Source organism: Amborella trichopoda, chromosome 3 (genome assembly GCF_054954075.1).
Source record: "Amborella trichopoda isolate Santa Cruz 75 chromosome 3, AtrichopodaSantaCruz75HAP2 v2.0, whole genome shotgun sequence".
Lineage (NCBI taxonomy): Eukaryota > Viridiplantae > Streptophyta > Magnoliopsida > Amborellales > Amborellaceae > Amborella > Amborella trichopoda.
The window spans coordinates 57,701,613-57,722,428 of NC_142338.1; the positions used below are offsets into that span (position 1 = coordinate 57,701,613).

Consider the following 20,816-nt stretch of genomic DNA (forward strand, 5'->3'; position numbering starts at 1 on the left):
AGCCTCAAATGGGTGGTCCTTCTAAAAACACTCTTAAGTATTTTATTAATAAATTATTATTTTTAATTTTAAAAATTCATTTTTTTTTTATATTCATCATCTCCGTATCCTTAAAAAATAGGTAAAAAACCCATCTCAAAAATTATAACTCTTGAAGTAATAATACAAGAGTGTAGTTGGCATATGAATGCATCCGTGGTTTTATAGGTAAAGTGCACTTTCAAATTTTATCATGGCATATAATTTTGATGTAAAATGTTCTTAGAATTATCTCAAAATCTATTCTTATATCAAATTTTAAATGTAAAAAAGTGGTTAAAATCAAGTAGCTCTATAAACACATAAAAATCTTGAAAATTGACGGTGTAAATAATATGTTGTAAAATACACTATTTATGAGACTTAAAATCTTTTTATTTTTCATGGTCATATATCTCGATTTCGAGATGATTAATCACAGGGTTTTTCAACATTAAAACTATATTTTCTGATGGATTTTTTAGGTGCATCCGTAGTTCTACATTATAAAGTTGCATCTTATATAAACTTTTGAAATCATTGCCCTTTTCCATAATACAATGTCTCAACGTATTTTTATTTTATTTATTTTATACTACAAAAGCCCATAAAATTTACAATTGAAATTTTAAAATCGAGAGTACAAAAAAAAAATTTCAAACAAAGTACCCAATATTTATTTTTCCTTATATTTTTAGGTTTACTTTTTATTAACCATTTATAAATTTTAATTGCAGAGGTTATAATATTTAAAGTTTACATTTAAAACCATGTCTGCAAAAAATAAAAATAAAAAATTCCATCTGTATGTGGGTTTTTCATCTGAGATTGTCTACAAATAGACCATTTATCGTTTGTACATGGAGGTCACGATAATATTAAAATTTAAAGGACAAGAATGATTGTGACCATGTACAAACGATAAATGATCTCTTTGTAGACAATCCATTTTCTTTTTATATACATTTTTTGGTAATATTTGATTGGGAATTTACAAATTCTAAAAAGCTCTTTAAATTTCAATTTAAAATAACCTAACTAACAACTAAACATTAAAAAGAAAAAGCACATATTCTAAGATTACATAACACTAAATTCCTAAACCTAACAAGTAAATAACATAATGTATTCATTTAATATTCTATTTTCTGATCTAAACTATTAAATATTGAAGTAATTAAATATTAAAGTAAATAAAAAATTAACTCATATGAAGCTTTGTCATAATTAGGGTTGGTAAATGGCCCGAGCTAACCTTGGCCCTTCTCCTATGGGGCCAACTCAGTCCCAGCCCTTGTCCCCATAGGGTCCGGCTAGACCAAAAGAAAATAAAAAAAAAACACAACAAAAAACAAGAAAGAAAGCAGGCCAATTCGGGCCAAATGGGTTGGCGAAGGCCCTGGCCCTAGCCCAACCCTCGGACCACAGCGCGTGCCCTATACCATACTTTTTTAGGGATGGATCGGGCCAATTGCAAGTCCTTTCGCGAGTGTTGCCACAATATCACGTCCTAGAGCTTACGACGGGGCGTGCTTAATGTGAGGGAAACAATCGAGTAAAAACTAAAAAGTAAAAAGTAAAAGTAAAAGTAAAAAAAAAAAAAAAACAACTTTGTAAATTTTTTTAATAACAATTCTTTCCTTTATACATTTATATATTTATTTCTCTGATTAAAAACATTCCCCAATAAGAATAAGAAAAGCGAAAGGGAAGGAATAGAAAACATCATCTCTACCTACAATTAAGACCAACCCGTCCACCATTTGAACAAGCCCATAAACGGGTTGTTTGGATACGCAAAAATATTGGTGTGCTATTTGAACAAGCTCGTAAAGGGGTTGTTTGGATACCTATAAATATATTGTATGTGAAATATATTATTAGCGTCATATATTACATGTCAATAGATTTTTACTATTTGGTTTACATGCAAATAGATTGTTGTTGTTCGAGTAGTATTTAGATACAATTTGGAAAATACATTGCTCTTACGGTTTAATATGGAATTGTCTATATTACCCTTTAAATTTGCTCTTACATTTCTCTTATTGGACATAGGGATTTAATATTGAATTGTTTACCACTAGACTATTTATCTTTTGTGCGCACAATCATTATTGTCTTTTAAATTTCAAAATGGGTGGTTATAGTAGTGTTATTGAATAAATACAAAAAATTTAAAAAAAAAAATCACTTCATGACTGACCTCAAACCATCCAATTTGACATCTAATATTTGAAAATATTTGTGACCTCCATTCACAAAAGATAAATGGACTCATTATAGACATTCCTATTTAATATTGAAATGCATATGTATGGATAACATGACTATACCATGCTTGTCATGCCTCAAAAAATAATAACTTAATAATGTGAATAAATATTGGTCATAAACATATAGTGTACTGTTTTAGTCACAACCATTAAATATTGTTAATATGTAGTTTAAATAGTAAATGGTGATGTATTTTAAAAAAAAAATTTGTGAAATGGAAAAATATTTTAAAAATTAGATTGAGATATTAGAGGAGGAAAATGTGAAAAAAAAATACAGGTAATATATTGTGAGTAATTTATCACTTCTTTATCTGTATCTAAACACTAATCCCAAAAAATCGTTTTTTTTTTCAAAAGAGTAATCATTATAATTTAAATAAAATATAACTTATCACTTTTTTTCTCTCGATCTAAACCTTAATCTCAAAAAAAATATTTATTTTCTGAAACATTTGGTAATCATTATAATTTATCAAAAAATATTATAAAACATAATTATAAAATATAGTTTATCAATAAATCCTTTTTTTTTCCAAAAATTTAGCTAATAAGCGCTATAAATGGATGTGCGCCAGGATAGTGTAAAAATGGATGTGCCGAGGATGGGCAAACATTAGAGAGAAAATAGAAATGGATGTACGCAGGAGAATAAAAGGCAGGACAATGCTACATAAGAGAGAGAAAATAGAAATGGATGTGCCCAGGAGAGAGAATGGCAAGACAATGCTGCACAAAAGAGGATAATGGTAGGAGATAGAGGATTTTATAGCGGGAGAATGGATATGCACAAGATAAAGAGAATGGTAGGAGATAGGAGATTTTTTTTAGCGTCATAATTAAATTACCGTTAAGCGTCGATTTCATAACCATCCTACTTGTAATAGATTTCACGTATTGTGGAGAAATCTTGTGTAATTTATTTTTATTTTCTTACTATTGGAGTGTAGCATGATAAATCTCATATTTCAATGTAATATGTTTACGTGTAATACGTTTTCAAGTACCCAAACCACCTCCATCTCATCATTGCCACTTCACATTACCTCATAGTTCAAATGCTAGGCTATCTCCTAGTTCAAATGCTAGGCTTGATCAAAAAAGGTTTCCGTTCACCGGTCGAACCTGTTCTAACAACATAACTAAATGCTCAGCCATGCAGAGAAACTCAGCAACAAATGAACAGTTCCTTAAAAGATATGGAAACCCGAAACCATGAAAGCCCCTAGATCATGAAAATCTCTTGCAATAAACGGAAACCTTAAAATGATAGGTATTTTATTCCTTAAGCAAAGTGGATAGAAAAGAAGAAGACCAAATAAGCTAAAAAATATACATGCCAGATCTAGGGAAACCTTGACACAGTTAAGTAAAACTGAGAAATCGTTAGGGCAAACGTTTACACAGTTCAGTAAGACTGATAATGTACTTGTTAAAAATGTCCTACATATACTATATAATTTAGGGCAATGGTTTCATGCAACATTTGTATTGTAATATGATGCAATAACCTTCAAAAATCATGTTATGGCTATTTATTTGATTCAAATTTTGAAATATACACTATTTTCATTCTAATGAACAATCACAAAAAAAAAAAATTTGAAAATGCAATCTATAGAGTATTTTTTTAGCCCAATTAACATAGGCCGTTCATTTTGGTGAGATGTTTAGATCTAGGCTGTGGAAGGATTTTGCCATTACCAATTTTTTTGGATGGCTTTATTATCATTAGATGAACAACTTTAAATAACAAAAAAACGATTTTGAGTCTACAAAAGCTAAGATCTTGAAATTCACCACATGAATGGTCTAATGAAGAGAGTGTATATGCAAAATTTTAGGTAGAACAAATTCTACAACTATGGTTTTCTATAAGTGTTGTTGCATTATACTATGATACAACCGTTGCATGAAATCACAACCTTATAATTTATAGAGCAAATTACTATTTAGCAAGAAGGGTACGGGGCTTTGTTTTGCCCCCATGTATCCTTCTCACTCTCGATTCTGCCCTCTTAATTTTCAATATACAATTTAAGGGTGGCAACAAACCGAGGTGCCCCTAGATCTAGCCTGATGCTAGTACCTACAATGGACATATATAGATATGTTGTACATTATGCTAGACTTGGAGAAAGAAATTCTTGTAGTTCAATCATATCCCAAGGTGGGGAGGTGACTGCAATGGATGTAAAAAATACAAACAATTATATTGGAGTTACTTGTCGAGCGCAGCTTGCTAAAGAAGCTAGAATCTTCTTTTAAAAATGAGCAATACATTATTATAGAAAAAAAATGAAATTCCAAATTGGAATGGATCTGATAAGGGATGTTGCAAAAAAATAAACAAAGAACTCGGACCAAAAACTACTAGGATTGTGAAGGAAATAAATAATAAAGTGGTTTGCTTGGGACGAAACAACATAGATGGTTATTGTTGAGGATCCTGTGTGGAATGATTATGTGTTGGTGCGTATTTATCTCATTGATATAATTTGTTATCACTTGATAAATGAAAAAGTTAATAGAAGGCGTCAACTTTATACTATTGAAGTAAGGCACACCTCAAAAAACTATAGGAAAAGGTTGTTTCGATGCTAGAAAACCCTCAAATTGATCATCTCAACCTCCAGATATATGGATATATAAGGAAAAAAAGATTTCAAATCACAAATCAATACATCTTGCAACACATTATTTAAACCGTCCATTATTGAAAGCTTTAAGTGTTTAGAAATTTGCTCAATTTGTATCATTCCACACTCCAAAAACTGCTGCCATTGCAACAATCCAACCTTTTTAACTTGGAGCAGCCAAGATATTTTATTTTTTCTATAGGTAACTAATGGTATTCTTGCTGTACTCGTATTTTTCATTATTTTTACTTATATTGTGCAAAACCATATCGCAATCCTTTGTAATCGTAAATGGTGACAATGTTCATCGAACTTAAAAGAACAGGGATTATTGGTTATAATTTGGGCATTGAAGTGAAGGAGGATATTATAATTCTTTTTAATTTATAGGTTATAGTGTTTGGAGACTTTTTCTTGGTTTTAGAATGTCAACGACAATTAAACACTAATGTGCCTTGATTATTTATAAGTTAAGTATTCATTTATATGTGGTTTTATTGTAAAGATGGAAAGCACTTTGGGCATCAGAGATATTCATGATGGCTCTAAAATCTATTTTCAGCACCGACAATAAAATTTGAAACTCAATAAATGGTACTGATCTTGTGGATATCTTAACACTTATATTTTGGGGGAAATGGATGGTGTAGATAAATTGTTGCAATATACATAGTTTTTAGAACTTAAAATCCTAATTTGTTTTCACAACCATAATATTCAAGCTGAGAAGATCGATTTAAAGGTCTTTCGACACTTGAATTGCAAATTTTATGAATTATGAAGTGAGGTTTTACTTATTTTAATAGGATTGCATACCTATCAGATAAAGGTTTTATTAGCATAAAAAAAGAGGAAATACATTGTTTCTCACTGTATTTCTCACTCGTAAAAAAGGTAAAATACGACCAACATAACAAAAAATATTGCATTACAATAAGTAAAGTACATGCAATTTATCCACGCCAAAATATGGGTAATTATACAAATAAAGTATAATTATTTTTGAAATTTGACATGTTCCTTGAGATGTAGCCAAATAGTGGCAATATATTCCCCAGGATGCGTCCAAATGTTAGCCACACAACAAAAGCGCATTTTCTAGATAATATATTTCCCCAATTATATATTAAATAGTTCAATAGGCAATATTTTTGTTGGTACACAACGGCCCCCTAATTGTAGTTTACCCATGTACATTACTCATGCATCAGTCTAATGGGTGGGGTACATAGTTAGCAAGTATCCATTTAAAATACAGTTTCTTCAAAAAATATTGGATTATTTCAAAAATATTTTGATTTTTAAAAAAAATATTTGTTTTTTTAAAGACCAATGATCCAATGTAACGGTTGTATCATAGTATAATGCAACGACACTTATAGAAAACCATGTTTGTGGTATTTGTATCACCTCAAATTTTGCACACACACTCTCTTCATCTCAATAATCAATCCCTCCCCAAAAAAATTCAATTTTAACCTTATATATGGTCAAAATGAGTCCCCTCCAAAAACGAATCTAGACCAATCATTTTGTGAATTTCAAGATCTTAGCCTTTATGAACTTAAAATCGTTTTTTTCTTTTTTAACATAGTTCATCTAATGATAATAAACCCATCCAAAAAAAATGGAAATGAACAAATCCTTCTAAGGCCTAGATCTAAGCATCTCACCAAAATGAACGGTCTATGTTAATTGGGCTAAAAAAATATTTTTTAGGTTGTGTTTTCAATTTTTTCTCTTTTTTATGAGTGTTCATTAGAATGAAAAGTATATATATTTCAAAAATTGGATCAAACAAATGGCCATAAGATAATTGTTTTAAGTTGCTGCATCATATTACTATAAAATGGTTGCATGAAATCATTGCCCTTTTTTAAATTTGTTAAGAAGTCCTAGTTTTTCAAAAGATATTAAATGAATTGTGGTTTTTTAATAGAACCGATATAAATCCATATTTTATCTTTTTTTAAAAAAACTTATTCCCTATAATTTTATTTCTTCATTAACTTAATTTTATTGAATTTTGGTTAAAGATAATTATATTAACAATGAGATTAAATTAAGAATCTTGATTTAACAAAAAATTCCACAAAAATTTTCCCCGATGAGCTCCTTAAAAAGGTGAACTAAAAAATACAAGCAATGCATTATAAAAAAAAAAGTAATCAAAACAATCATATATCTCAAAAAACCAGGTAAATTTAGAAGAAGATTTACCCAATGAAATATATTTTTTTTGGCTTTTAGGTAGTTAGGAATACAAGCAATATATTAAGCATTTTGTTGCTTCTTTTATGCATAGAAAAGTTTGATGAATTTCATGTTTTATTGGTGTATACAATATAGCATTTTCAATGGATCACTATTTTACATATTTGAGCCTTATCTTCTTTTTCTTAATTATCTATAATCCTATATCGAGGGTTTTTTTTTCTTTTGAAAATAATCCTATACCTTAGTTCACGGTTATTGTGTTTAGTAATGTTGTTGTTTCAGTTTATACTCCCAATAAATCTATGATATGTCTTGTGTTGTGACAACAGAGTAAGTATTGTTGCTGGATTTATTTAAAGTTTCAACAAAAACACTAGTAAGGCTATAAAATCATTGTTTAATGGCTTTAATATATTTATGCAATAGTTGTAAATCATAATCCTATATTGTGTCATTTTTACATATTTGATTTTTTCACTCTATTTTTTTTAACCAAATCCAAAATACTCACGATTCGATAACTTACTTATATTTTTGTAATTCGTGTTTTTTACCCAAATTTTTCATTCAAAATTTTGAAATAAAACCGCTTTATTACTGATATTTTGGTTGGTAGATATTTTATTACCCCTCGACTTGTCTAGCTATGGTGGGTATCGATCAGGGGCAAGCTTTCTATGCTTCTCCTACAACATAAAATATATATACTTCCTCTTATCCAACTATCATTTTGAGTGAACGGCAGAGATAGCCCTAATCAGAATGTTACATCTCTACACTATTTTATTTTAAATTTTTTTCTATAAAATATTTTGACACCATATTGTCGGTGTCCACTCCTCTCTTAAATTTGCACTAATTAAAAAATATTTTCAATAAAATAAAATGACAAAAATACTCATAAAAATTTTAAGAGATCATTATATTTTATCAAAGAATGGTTTTTAATATTTTTTCGGTGCACCCCATGTACGTGCCAAATTTCATATTAATACAATTTATAAAAAAACTAAAAATAAAATGCTATGAAGCATCAGATCTAGATCAAACGGTTAGTGTCTCATTTGATTTAAAAATGATGTATATATCTTCTATGCTGTAGGAAAGTGTTGGGAAGTATAAAAACCTTTCCCATCAATTGGACCTTTGCTAACTTTAGAAAAAAAAGATGCATCCGATCTATAAAACTCGATTTAATCGGCATGGTTTGTCATAGGTTTGTAGGGTTGAGATGAGCTCAACCATTGTAGAATTGCATTGAACAGAATTTTTTTAGCGATGTCACAATTTAAAGGGTGTGGTTTTTATGAAGTTGCAACCTTAAACGATCCAATTAAGGCGCACCTCCAAATTTTATCATGTAATTTTGGTGTAAAAATTTATTATGATTATCTTAACATCTGTTTTAATCTCAAATTATAAAATTTTAAAGTTCAAAAATAGTTATAATCAAGTAGATCTATAAACATATGAAATTTTCGAAAATTGACGGTCTAAATAATGTGATGCAAGATGCACTATTTTTAGAACTCAAATTTTTTTATTTTTTTTCATATTCATATATATCGATATGGAGAGATCAATTAGAGGGTTTTTCAACATTAAAACAACTTTTATTGAGATGCATATGTAGTTCTACATTTTAAGGTTGCAACCTTATATAAATTTTGTTCTAACTTAAATGGATGAATCTGAACCGTCCATTTAAATCAGATCTCCAACTGAACGTAAACCATATGTCAAAATTTACGGACTTCAAACCACTGGTAAAGCCAGATCTCGAATTTTCATACCCGCGTCCATTTTCCCTCCCCTTTTCCCGTCCCATAAAAATTACCCATCTCCCGCTAAAAAACCCGAGCTTCACTTCATTTTTGTTCGTCCTATAAATATCGCCCATCTCCCGTTCAAAAACCAGAAGAAGGGCTTCACTTCATTTTACTCAAAAACCAGAAGAAGCCAGTCTGCGAGTTTTCATTCAAAATGCAGGATTTCAAGTAACTCTCTCTCTCTCCATGGAAATTCTAGATATCAAATATCTCTCTCTCTCTCTCTCTCTCCATTCAAATGCAGGATTTCAAATCTCTCTCTTTCTCTCCATTCGAATGCAGGATTTCAAATCTCTCTCTTTCTCACCATTCAAATGCAGGATTTCAAATCTCTCTCTCTCTGCTTGTTTATACTCGATAATTCAGGCTGAAATTTCATTCTCTATGTCTGTTCCTTTGAGAAACTCTGAACCGTTCATGGAGGATTTGGGAACAATGAATAGCTTAGATCTTGTTTAATTCAAATGGACGGTTCAGGTTTGTGAATCTCCTTTCTTGAATCTGACGTGTCCATTCAGAAACTCATATTCTTTACGAGGTTGTGTTTATCTGCAACCGTTTGTTGAGTTTGCATCAATTTGAGGAAGGATCAGCTCCTTTAATGGCAGAGTTGTTCTGTTTTCCAAGATCAGCCAGCGATTAATGTTCTAAACATCAAACTTCTAATATTTTGATTCATAGGTCAGACTCTTGAAACTGCGAGACATTGATTCATTTTACGATTGTTTCCTGTTTTTTTATTCCAGGTCAGAAGATCAGCATCCGTTACAATTGGTTGAAGCAGATGACCTCGAAGATGAGGATGTTTCATTTGAATCCATTGATAAGCGTGAGTTTTCTAAGCCAGTTTCCACTGCATCTCATCATTCATTAATGAATGGATGAATCCGGATTTCTTAGTTCATTTGGCCTAATTTATATTCATTTTAGATATATAATTATCGAGTTAATCTCATATTTATTCTTCCCGCTGTTTTCCCCAATTTCATCTATCCCCCCTGTTTTCTTCGCGCTGTTGTTCTCTGCAATAACAAAGACACAATGCATCTTCCTCAAAAGATTTCACCCTTGTTATCAATTTTTAGCATTTTCTTTTGTCTTTTCGTTGACTGCAGTCATGCCTCGAATTAGAAATAAGCATCTTCCACTAAAACGCCTCAATTTTGTCATTCATTTGAACTCAACGTTATCCATATATCAGGGCCTCTGTTAATGTGATTTTTACCTCGATTTTTCTAATAAAATACATTCGTTTTCGTTATTTATTTTACGTCGATATGTCCGGTTAACGCGCTTGTTCACCTCCGTTAGGTTCATCCCAAAATCGCTTCTTCTCCATTTCGCTTTATTCTGTGATGTCAGATAATTGAAATGTACTTTAAATTTACACTGTTCATTCACTTAATTTCATCCAATTTTTGTTATTTTTAGCACTTATTTCCACCTAGAGACCAATATTTTCGATCTAATGTTTGAATAAATCCGTCTATTCTCCCGCTTTTTCCTTTCCATACGTGCTGTCCTTTGTCCCAAACGTGAAAAATTAAACTTTCGGCTTTTCATCAATTTTTCGGTGCGTTTTGTTCAATTTGGTTATTCGTTGTGTGCAGTCATTGCTCAGGGAATAAACGCGGGCGATGTTAAGAAACTTCAAGACGCGGGGATTTACACATGTAATGGCCTTATGATGCATACAAAGAAGGCACGTTCACCCTTAGCCCTCTTCCATCTCTGGAAACTTTGCGCTTTCTGGTGTCCCATCTGGACGGTCGAGATTGTTTGATGACATCTGATATCTGGATTTACTTGTGCAAAGTCCCAAGTCGCCTCCGAACTTTCAATCTTCACGAGTCGAACGTGCAGGACGTACGTGACACGTATTGTGTTATGATCGGACACGTAGGACTTGGTGTTAAGGCCCTGTTAACGAAATCGGAGGTCATCATCATATTAGATATCAAAGTGGATTTCTCGCAGTGTGCTAAGATGTTTGAAAATTTTTTCTTTTAAATATTGAATTTAGCTAAGGGTGCGGTTTGTTTAGAGTCTCGTACCTTCAAACATTAACGAAAAATGTGGTTTTAATATTGAAAATTAACGAAAAATGTGGTTTTAATATTGAAAATATTTGTGATAGCTTTAAAATATATTTTTATCTTTATTTATAAAGTTTAAAGCTTAAAAAATAGTGTAGATTGACATATCTATGTAAACTTGAAAATCTTTAAAATTGACGGTCAAAAAATGTATTATAAAATACACTATTTTCAAAACAAAAATCTATTTTTTTCTCATGTCCATACATCTTAACGTCGAGACGATCAATTTGAGGATATTTATGTATCAAAAACAACTTCTTCTAGTGAAATTTTTGTAGTAGGCTTCAATTTGATTGTTTAAAGCCTTAGCTATATATAAACTTTTTCTTTTAGTTACTAATAGTTGAATTTTAACAGAAAAAAGTGATTATAACCTCTTTATACTAACATAAAATATTCTCTTTTATGCTTTTTGATTTTGTATAGCTAGAAGTTAGCTCCATCTCAAAAATTTAACGAGAAGAGTGCTATGAAGGTCGAAAGACTTTCAATTGATCATCTTAAAGTTTAGATGTATTTGTATAAAGTTATTTTGACCGTTTTAAACAATCCAATCAACGCGCATCTTAAAATTTTATCATAACATGTAATTTTGATATAAATAATTATTACTATTATGTTAAAATCTATTTTCATACTTAATTAGAAAATTTTAAATTTTAAAAATGGTTAAAATCAAGTAGATTTATAAAATTTTTGAAAATAGACGGTCTAGATAATTTATTGCAAGATGCACTATTTCTAACATTCAAATTTTTTTTTTTTCATATTCATATATCTCAATGTCGAGATGATCGATTAGAAAGTTTTTTCAGTATTAAAACAACATTTTCGATAGATTTTTGAGGTGTAAATGTGAGTCTACATTAAGGTTGCAACCTTGTATAAACTTTTCCCTTTAAGCATTCATAGATTTCTTGGCTTCATACTATTTTTATAAATTAAAATTTTTTAGTTAAGATTAAACATAGAATTTCAATCCAGATTTATGACAGTAAAACTTATATATTTAGCCAAAATTTAGACATACGCCTTATTTGTATTTTATAAAGTGTGCAAATTGTATAAACCCCACTTAACGGAGAGGGAAATCATGAAAAAAAAGAAGGGTGCTCTCGTCATTCGTTAATGCTCTTGCTTGTATCCCGTTTGGACGGATGTCTCGATGGCATGGAAGGTCCAGGACGATTAATGAGTGCAAGTGGCCAAGTCATCTGGAGTGCAGGACGTACGCATATCATTAATCTTGACACCTGCGATTTTGGCAGGAGGTGAGAGTTTTTGAGTAGGGTGTTTTGTCAATGAGAAGGAAGAAAGGGCGTTGGACTTCGTGGAAGGAGGAAGAGTAAGGGCACATGTGATTTCAAAGAGAGAGAGAGGGAGTGAGTTTGAATGGTGCGGTTTGTCAAATGCGAAGGTAGAAGGGGGTTGGACTTCCGAAAAGGAGGAAGAGTGCTCTCCTCAAGGAAATGGAATGAGGGCGTTTTGGTCAAAACAGAGAGGGAAGAAGGCTGTTTTCTTCTCAATACGATAACAATTGGTTGTTTTCTGCTGCTATAAAGTACAAACTATAACACCAAGAGATAACAATACTGACCTTCGATTTGCAATGACTTTTGATAATAAGAATGACTATTGATCTGTGATGATTTGGCTGTAATTTCCAGTGTTGAGGTACTGAAACTTTCAATTTCATGCATGTTACAGAGTTTAACGAGTATCAAGGGATTATCAGAGGCAAAGGTGGATAAGATTTGCGAAGCAGCGGAAAAGCTAGTGGTTCGGCTTCATTTCTTAATCAAGAACACTAGCTCAATTGTGTGCGGATTCCTAATTACTGTTCCCACTTATTGAATATATTGGTCTTTCCTTTACAGAATTGCGGTTACTATACAGGAAGCGAGGTTCTTCTCAAAGTAAGATTGGAACTTCTGATTATTCTTTCTCTAAAATGACAGTACCAAAAATCGATTCTATCTCTCTCACGCACGCACACAAAAAATGATTAGGTGAGTAAAAATCAGTACAATTACTAATATAAATGATAATCATTTAACAGAGGAAGGCTGTGGTTAGGATCACAACGGGCAGCCAAGCGCTGGATGAGTTACTCGGTGGTAAGTTTGCCAATACCTTAGAACGACCAAATCACCCTCCCTCATTGTTGAAGATGTCAAAATATACCCTTCCTTAACTTTCTGGCTCATGCATTTTATCAAACTTCAAATATGTGATCCGTTTTAAAAACGATCTATTAATAGTTTAATCACAATTATTTCCATTGAATTTAGCTCACTATTATTTATCTTGATTCTTGATTTAATTTAATGCAGATAATAACTCCGAGTCTCTTACAATATCCCAGTTTATTGGGTAATCGAGTTACTATCTGGATAATTGAATTGAAATAACAAAGACTTCAAATAATGCCAAGAGCATGATAGTAATATATTAGCTCAAGAATCGATGTACTTGTGTTCTGCTTATTGGTGGCAAACATTTTTGGCCTTTTTTCGTTTATTTGCTGTTGTACCAAGAAAAACATTGAGCAATGCTTGATTATATATGAAACGTTTGTTCAAATTTTAAGCGTGACTGGGATTTGTGAAGGTGGTATTGAAACTCTGTCGATTACTGAAGCATTTGGGGAATTCAGGTGAAAAAAGGGGAGCTCATTTTCTCTTTTTTGTTGAGATTATTATTAAAATTAAGTTTCTAGAGCCATTTTGGAGTTTTCCATTTGTTATTTGTCTTCCTTTTTTTCATCCATCAAGTGATTCCGATCCCGGAACACCAAAATTTGTTTTCAGGTCGGGAAAGACCCAGTTGGCCCACACCCTCTGCGTCTCTACTCAGGTTCGTTATTCCTCATCCAATGTTGTCCTCTCTCTCTCTCTCTCTCTCAATTTCTCTCTCTCCCCCCAGTCTAGTGTTTGTGGGGAGCAAGCGAAAGAGAAATGAGGTGTGTAAGTTGGATTGTAGTTCGAAATTCATGGCGATTTTTCATGCACGTTTCTACAAAATTGCAGCTGTAGTTCGAAATTCATGGGGATTTTTCATGAACGTTTCTACCAAAATTGCAGCTTCCAACTACCATGCACGGTGGCAACGGGAAGGTGGCCTACATCGACACTGAAGGAACCTTGTATCCATTGCGGCATTAGGGGGAGGGAGGTTGGTGTGGCGGGTACAATTCACCTGTAACACCGTAGAGAGAGAGAGAGAGAGAGAGAGAGAGAGAGAGAGAGAGAGAGGACCTTTACGGCACGACAGAGGCAAATCACATACGCAACCTGAGAGAGAGAGAGGACCTTTACGGCACGACAGAGGCAAATCACATATGCAACCTTTGAGAGAGAGAGAGAGAGAGAGAGAGGACCTTTATGGCATTAGAAAGGGGCAAATCACGTATGCAATCTTTGAGAGAGAGAGAGAGAGAGAGAGAGAGAGAGAGGACCTTTATGGCACTAGAAATAGGCAAATCACGGGGCACCTTGAGAGAGAGGCAATTCACATGTTGCACCGTTGTCCTTCACCCTCCTTACTTTATTTACAGCCGTCCCGACCGCATCGTGCCCATCGCGGAGAGGTTCGGAATGGACCCTAATGCCGTCCTGGACAACGTGAGACTTGCTAACTTCGCTCAAATAATATTTTTTTTGAATGCCATATTGGCTTTCATTCGCTGTAAAATGTAACCAAGAACCATTATTTTCTTATTTTTCAAATTATGCCTTTCATATTTTCAAATTACGTATCGAACATCACCGTACACTTCCCCTAAATTCCAAAGCAGAACCATCGATCTCCGCAATCACTTGTTATTGATTTCTTGGGTTCTTGCATTGATTTTCCTTTTTGGGGAAGTTTTTTTTAGAGAAAATTTTGTATAGGACGTTAGTTCTCGTATTATTTGGTAGATCATCATTTCGTTTTCTTTCAAGCCTTGTGAGAAAACTTTTAAAGATTTTATCATATCTCATTATTGTTTATTTTTTATTTTTTTATTGACTTTTTTATTATAAAAATTAGTTTCAAAATTTTTTTTTATACCATTTCAACTTAAAAGCTTTTTTTAATTAGTGGAAAGGGAAAAATAAGGTTAAAAATTATTTTGAGATGAAATTGTATAAAAAGATTTATTGAAATTAATTTTTATGGTCAAAAGCCAATAAAATAGAGAGATAAAAAATGATGGTGTATGGTAAAATTTTTAGAGATTTTTTTATACCGTAAAAAAAAAAAAAAGAAGAAAGAAGGTTTATATGAAATAAGATGATGAAATGGGATTAAAATTTTCTCTTTTTTTATATAATTTAATAGGCAAAACCACATGGCACGGGATTCTTACCAATGTGTAGAGTCAACCACGTCTTGTTATGTAGATATGGCGGCTTGGGTCTAGATGGACGAGGGTGTTATCCATGTGTCCAGTCCACCAGGTCTTGTTAGGTAGAACTGGCGGGCTGGGTCTATAAAGACGAGGTCATGGTCAACTGGACTTGTATATATATGGGAAAACTTTGTACTTTATAAAGTGCATTTCAAATATCCGGTAGAAATGGATGTTTTGACGTTGGAAACCTTCTCATTGATCATCTCTATTTCGAGATATATGGATACATATATATGCAAAAAATAATAATTTATTTAAATATTAAAAATAATGTATTTTGTAGCAAGTATCTGTTCCATTTTCAAGATTTTAAAGTATTTATAGATTTATGAAGTTTTATTTTTAAAAACTTATATGAATCTTAAGGCCATCTAGAGGTTTCCAACACCGAAAGTGTATCTTTCGGCAAAGCTTAGATGTGTGCTTTACTTATATAAGGTGGGCACCTTACACAAATCGCACGAGTATATGCATCTTATTTTTATACCGGATCTGCCCCAAACTGTGTATTGCTTCGGGGTCCTCTTGATCTACCCATTTAACGCTCAAATGCATCACACTTAATGTCATATATATATGGAAAATTGTTGCATGCGGGCTGGGCTGTGTTTCTACAACATGCAGTCCCAAGGTATAAAGCATCCATCTTTAAAATGGATGTAAATAGATGGTCAAGCTAAAAACAATTAAAACTAAAAGTTCAAATGTTTTCTTTATAGAATCAGTATTTTTTTTTCTTAAAATTTATTTATCTTTTATATTCTTGATTTTCATGTTAGAGATTGTCTTTAAAAATTGAGTTAAAAAATCCACCTCAAAAATAGATTTTTAAAAGTCGACTCGTTTCTACATGGACTCATAGAAACCGTGTCCTATGTGTATTGCATACCAACTAGAGTATTGAGAAACCGTGTCCTGTGTATTGCATACCAACTAGAATATAGAGAAACTGTTCATCTCCACCTTCGGTTTAAGTGACGGGGTGATGGATGTCTTTTAGCTTACACCCCCACTGTGTGGTATAGTTTCCCCAAGATTGACTGGGATATTATTGGACATATCCGCTCTCTCTTGCTGTATTGGTTGTGTGATGTAATTTGACAACTGTGGTGGAAATGCAGATCATTTATGCACGTGCCTACACGTACGAGCACCAGTACAATTTGCTTCTTGGCCTTGCCGCCAAAATGGCTGAAGAACCGTTTCGATTGCTGGTGATTTTTATCTCTCTCTTCGCTCTCTCTCTCTCTATCTCTGCCCTCGTCCTGACAACCCCATAAAAGACCTAAACAAGGGAAATCACGAGGTATTATGGATGGCAAAAGCTTGAAGTGGAACTTGAGCCTGTTTTCCTTCCTTAAGAACGGCAACTATGGTATTCTAGTCCATAAATGATCAAAACCATATGAGTTTTAATCCCAAAGTTAAACGTTAGGATGAAATTATTTAACATTTTAAAGAGTAGCATTTTAACTAGGACTCGTCTAGCGGATTCTAAATAGTTGGAAAAAGGTTATGCGGATGACGATGATTTTAAAAAGTAGTGTTTTACCATTTCGCCACATTCGATACACCTATCGGACATTATTGGGTGTACATCCTTTGATAATTTCAGATTGTGGACTCGGTTATTGCATTGTTTCGTGTGGATTTCACGGGCCGAGGCGAGCTTGCAGAGCGTCAGGTTAGCTACTAACGTGGATCCTAATTGTTTTCAACTTCTAAGTCCTTAATGGATATCCCTCTGAGTTAATGATAATTGCACTTGTTAAATGAAAAGAGACGGTATTTCCAACTTAAATATCATGTGGGGTATTTTTCGCAATCAAGTGTTAGCACTGAATGTGTGGTTTTTTATTTGCTTAGTTTGGGACCTCATGCTTCTAGTGGCCTGTGAATGACTTTTCACTCGTGGAAACTGTGCAGCAAAAACTGGCTCAAATGCTTTCCCGCCTAATTATTTTTCGCAATCAAGTATTAGCACTGAATGTGTGGTTTTTTATTTGCTTAGCTTGTGACCTCATGCTTCTAGTGGCCTGTGGATGACCTTTCACTCTTGGAAACTGTACAGCAAAAACTGGCTCAAATGCTGTCCCGCCTAATTAAAATTGCCGAGGAGTTCAATGTCGCCGTCTACATGACTAACCAAGGTAAAACATTTTCTAACAGAAATTGAATTCTTTCATGACAAGAAAATAAAAAATTCTGTGATTCTCTCTCTCTCACACACACACACACGCAGGCATGCTTGAAGTTGGGTAAGCTGAAAAATGAGAGAATTTCTCTACACGGACCCTTTGCTATCCAGTTTTACTTTTAAGTTTCTATTTTAGCTATGCAGTCCTTTTAATTTTCTGATGGCTGAAAGTCTGAAACTGGAAGTTTCAATTGCAAACTGTTTGGTAATTTGCTATGAAAAATTACCACAACACCGTGGTCATTTTGAAGAACCCTAAACATTCAACCTTGTTAAGTAAACCTACATTGAGATAGTATAAATTTGGCTCTTTATTTACTTGGAGATCTTCATTCCTAGGGTGCAAATCGTCATTTCTGCAATACAGTTACGCTTTCTGTGAAACTTTTCAAAACATTGTTATGTTCGGGCATATGTGGTTTCATCTTTATTCTTTGGTTTCTTTGGTTTTTTTGGTTTCAACATTAAAACTATCTTTGGCCCAGCCGGCCTTTTTTTTTTTTGAGAGAATATTTTTTTGTTTTTTTCTGTCCCAGGCCCCCTTTTTTATATTTTTTCTTTTCTTTTTCTTTAATTTTATGTGGTTAGGCCTGCATGTAGCCAGCCCTACGTAAAATTAAATCTAGGTGGGTTTTGCGTGAGGGGAGTAAATGGTCATTACTATCCCATGAGAGTATAATATCTTTTGACAATAAAATATTTGTTCCTAGGAGTCATTTTTTTTTTTTGGACCAATATTTTAGGCGCCATTAAGCGTAGGAAAAAATTTATATAAGGTTGCAACCTTACCTCTACAGCTACGGATGCACCTCAAAAATCCATCGGAAAAGATAGTTTTAATGTTGAAAAACATTGATCATCTCAACATCAAGATGTATGACCATGAAAAATAAAAAGATTTTAAGTCTCAGAAATAGTGCATTTTACAACATATTATCTACATTGTCCATTTTCAATATTGTCATATGTTTATAGATCTACGTGATTTTAACCATTTTTTAAATTTAAAATTTTATAATTAGATATAAAAATAGATTTTGAGATAATCCTAAGAACATTTTACATCAAATTTATATACCACGATAAAATTTGAAGGTGCACCTTACCTCTACAGCTACGGATGCATCCGTATGCCAACTGTACCCTTAAGCATATAACTTATATGTACATCTACAAGAATACCCTTTTATGCCATGTAACATGGGCCGTAATCATTTCCACCTTGTTCAGTTGACATTCCACCCAAACAGTACGCATTTATAAACAATATTCTTTGTGTTTTGCTTTGTGGTGCAGTAATTGCGGATCCTGGAGGTGGTGTATTCATTTCGGATCCAAAGAAACCAGCAGGTGGACATGTTTTGGCTCATGCGGCCACAATAAGGCTCATGTTCAGGAAAGGCAAAGGCGAGCAGCGTGTTTGCAAGGTCTTCGATGCTCCAAACTTACCTGAAGCTGAGGCAATATCCTTTCACACCTCCTTAAATACTTGCTTAAACAAAAACACAAAGGAAATAGGAGAATATCATTGACAAGTTCTTACCAGAATCCTTTGAAGTTTGGGTTTTGGAACAAAACTTGGTTAAATTTTTGTCGTGGCAGGCGAAAATCGTACCATACACCTCTGCTGAATGCTAAATGCTACACTACCAAGTGATATGGTGTATGGTAAATAACCTTGTGCATCGTACATGATAACACTTTTTGGCTCAGTTATCTTGATTCTGTATGGGAAATCTACCGGTTATATTAATTTGAACTAACATGTACATCAAGCCCAAGATACAGTAACTCGATGCGATAGAATTAAGCATAAGTTATTGCAAACTTATTTATTATGATGACGACATTTGCTGGTTTAATTATAAGAAAACAGAAAATGGTAGCATACAATGAGATTGCTAGTTTTGATACATCGAAGGTCACCCTGCTGTGCAATGTAAAATTGGATGGCTGGGGTGCATCATGTATCTGCACAAATTGACAAAAGTTTTAAAGGTGCGCTCTCAGCACTAGATTTCATATTTGATGGCTTTTGACCTTTATATGTAAAAGGGAAGTGGTCCCAATTAAAAGACGATGGTAGATGGTAGGTATAATCAAATGTCACAGGCAGGTAAAGTTTCAAAATTTTCCTTTCTTTTGATTTTTAGTTTTTTTATGTTTTATTATTATAGTTTTTTGCTTTTCTCTCTTGGCTTTTTCTGTCCTTTGAGTTTACTGTGGGCATTTTCCTCGATGGTTCCATTCGAGCTTCCTAACTTTATTAGCAAAGTGTTAATCCCTAATCTTCGTTGTTAATTTGCCTTGACTAAAGCACGTATTTCAGATAACTCCTGGTGGCATTGCAGATGCAAAAGATTGATGCTAAGGAAGAGTGTGGGTGAGTGTTTTGTGTCGTTTATTAGCATTGGGATATGAGAATTCATATTTGTCATGGAAAAACTAGTTTAGTTTAGAGGACTTTCCACCAATGCTAGCTCCCACATGCTACTGGAAATGTGCCTCCATTTAATAGCGCATGTTTTAGTTACAATGTTTCAATGGCCTGTGGGAAAATTACTTACATTCCCAATTCGTTCTTTCTCTAGGTAGAATGTGCAGTTCTTGTTTCTTATTTCTATGGGAAAGGTTTCTATATTTCAATTTTGATCAAGAGAGCCACTCACCGTTTGATCTTAGATCTGACGTCTCAAAGTATTTTATTTTTAGTTTTTTTATACAAATTGTATGAATATGAAATTTGGTACGTGTTATCTTCTCATTGGGGTGTATCAATAAAAAATATTAGAAATAATTTTTTGATAAAATATAATGATCAAAATACCCTTTGAAACTTTTAAGGGTATTTTGATCATTTTATTTTATTAGAAATATTTTATTTTATATATTTTTTGCTGGTGCAAGTTTAATAGAGGATTGGATGTATATAATTTGGTGTCAATAGTTTATAGAAAAAAAATGAAAAAAAATAGTATAGAAACGTGACATTGTGATTGGGACAATCTTAGCCCTCAATTTAGAATGGACAGCTGGATAAGGGGAATTATAAAAGTTTTGAGGAAGCATAGAAAGCTTGTCCTCCCAATTAATTGGAAAAAAGTTCTAACAATGATGATCAGTAATGATGTTGCTTATTTGTGTC

The 20,816-nt window shown here is 32.9% G+C and overlaps 1 protein-coding gene across 15 annotated transcripts; it reads left to right on the plus strand.

Annotated features, from left to right (window-relative positions):
- The first annotated feature begins 8,915 nt into the window (after nucleotides 1–8,915).
- On the plus strand, nucleotides 8,916–20,321 carry DMC1 (DNA repair (Rad51) family protein). 15 transcript variants are annotated; one of them, XM_020664171.2, is made up of 16 exons: nucleotides 8,916–9,147; nucleotides 9,726–9,808; nucleotides 10,590–10,681; nucleotides 12,786–12,857; nucleotides 12,956–12,994; nucleotides 13,138–13,195; nucleotides 13,689–13,734; nucleotides 13,889–13,934; nucleotides 14,162–14,223; nucleotides 14,635–14,701; nucleotides 16,596–16,688; nucleotides 17,090–17,158; nucleotides 17,401–17,448; nucleotides 17,546–17,624; nucleotides 18,968–19,134; nucleotides 19,992–20,321. In XM_020664171.2, the coding sequence occupies exons 1-16, from the start codon at nucleotides 9,134–9,136 to the stop codon at nucleotides 20,034–20,036; spliced, it is 1,080 nt and encodes a 359-aa protein (XP_020519830.1). In that variant the 5' UTR covers nucleotides 8,916–9,133; the 3' UTR covers nucleotides 20,037–20,321. The 15 variants fall into 15 exon arrangements, 7 of the variants coding, with proteins under 7 accessions (XP_020519830.1, XP_020519831.1, XP_088717831.1 ...); XR_016051905.1 differs by lacking the exon at nucleotides 17,401–17,448 and having other exon boundaries at nucleotides 17,486–17,624; XR_016051907.1 differs by lacking the exon at nucleotides 13,689–13,734 and having other exon boundaries at nucleotides 14,108–14,223.
- The last annotated feature ends 495 nt before the right edge of the window (nucleotides 20,322–20,816 follow it).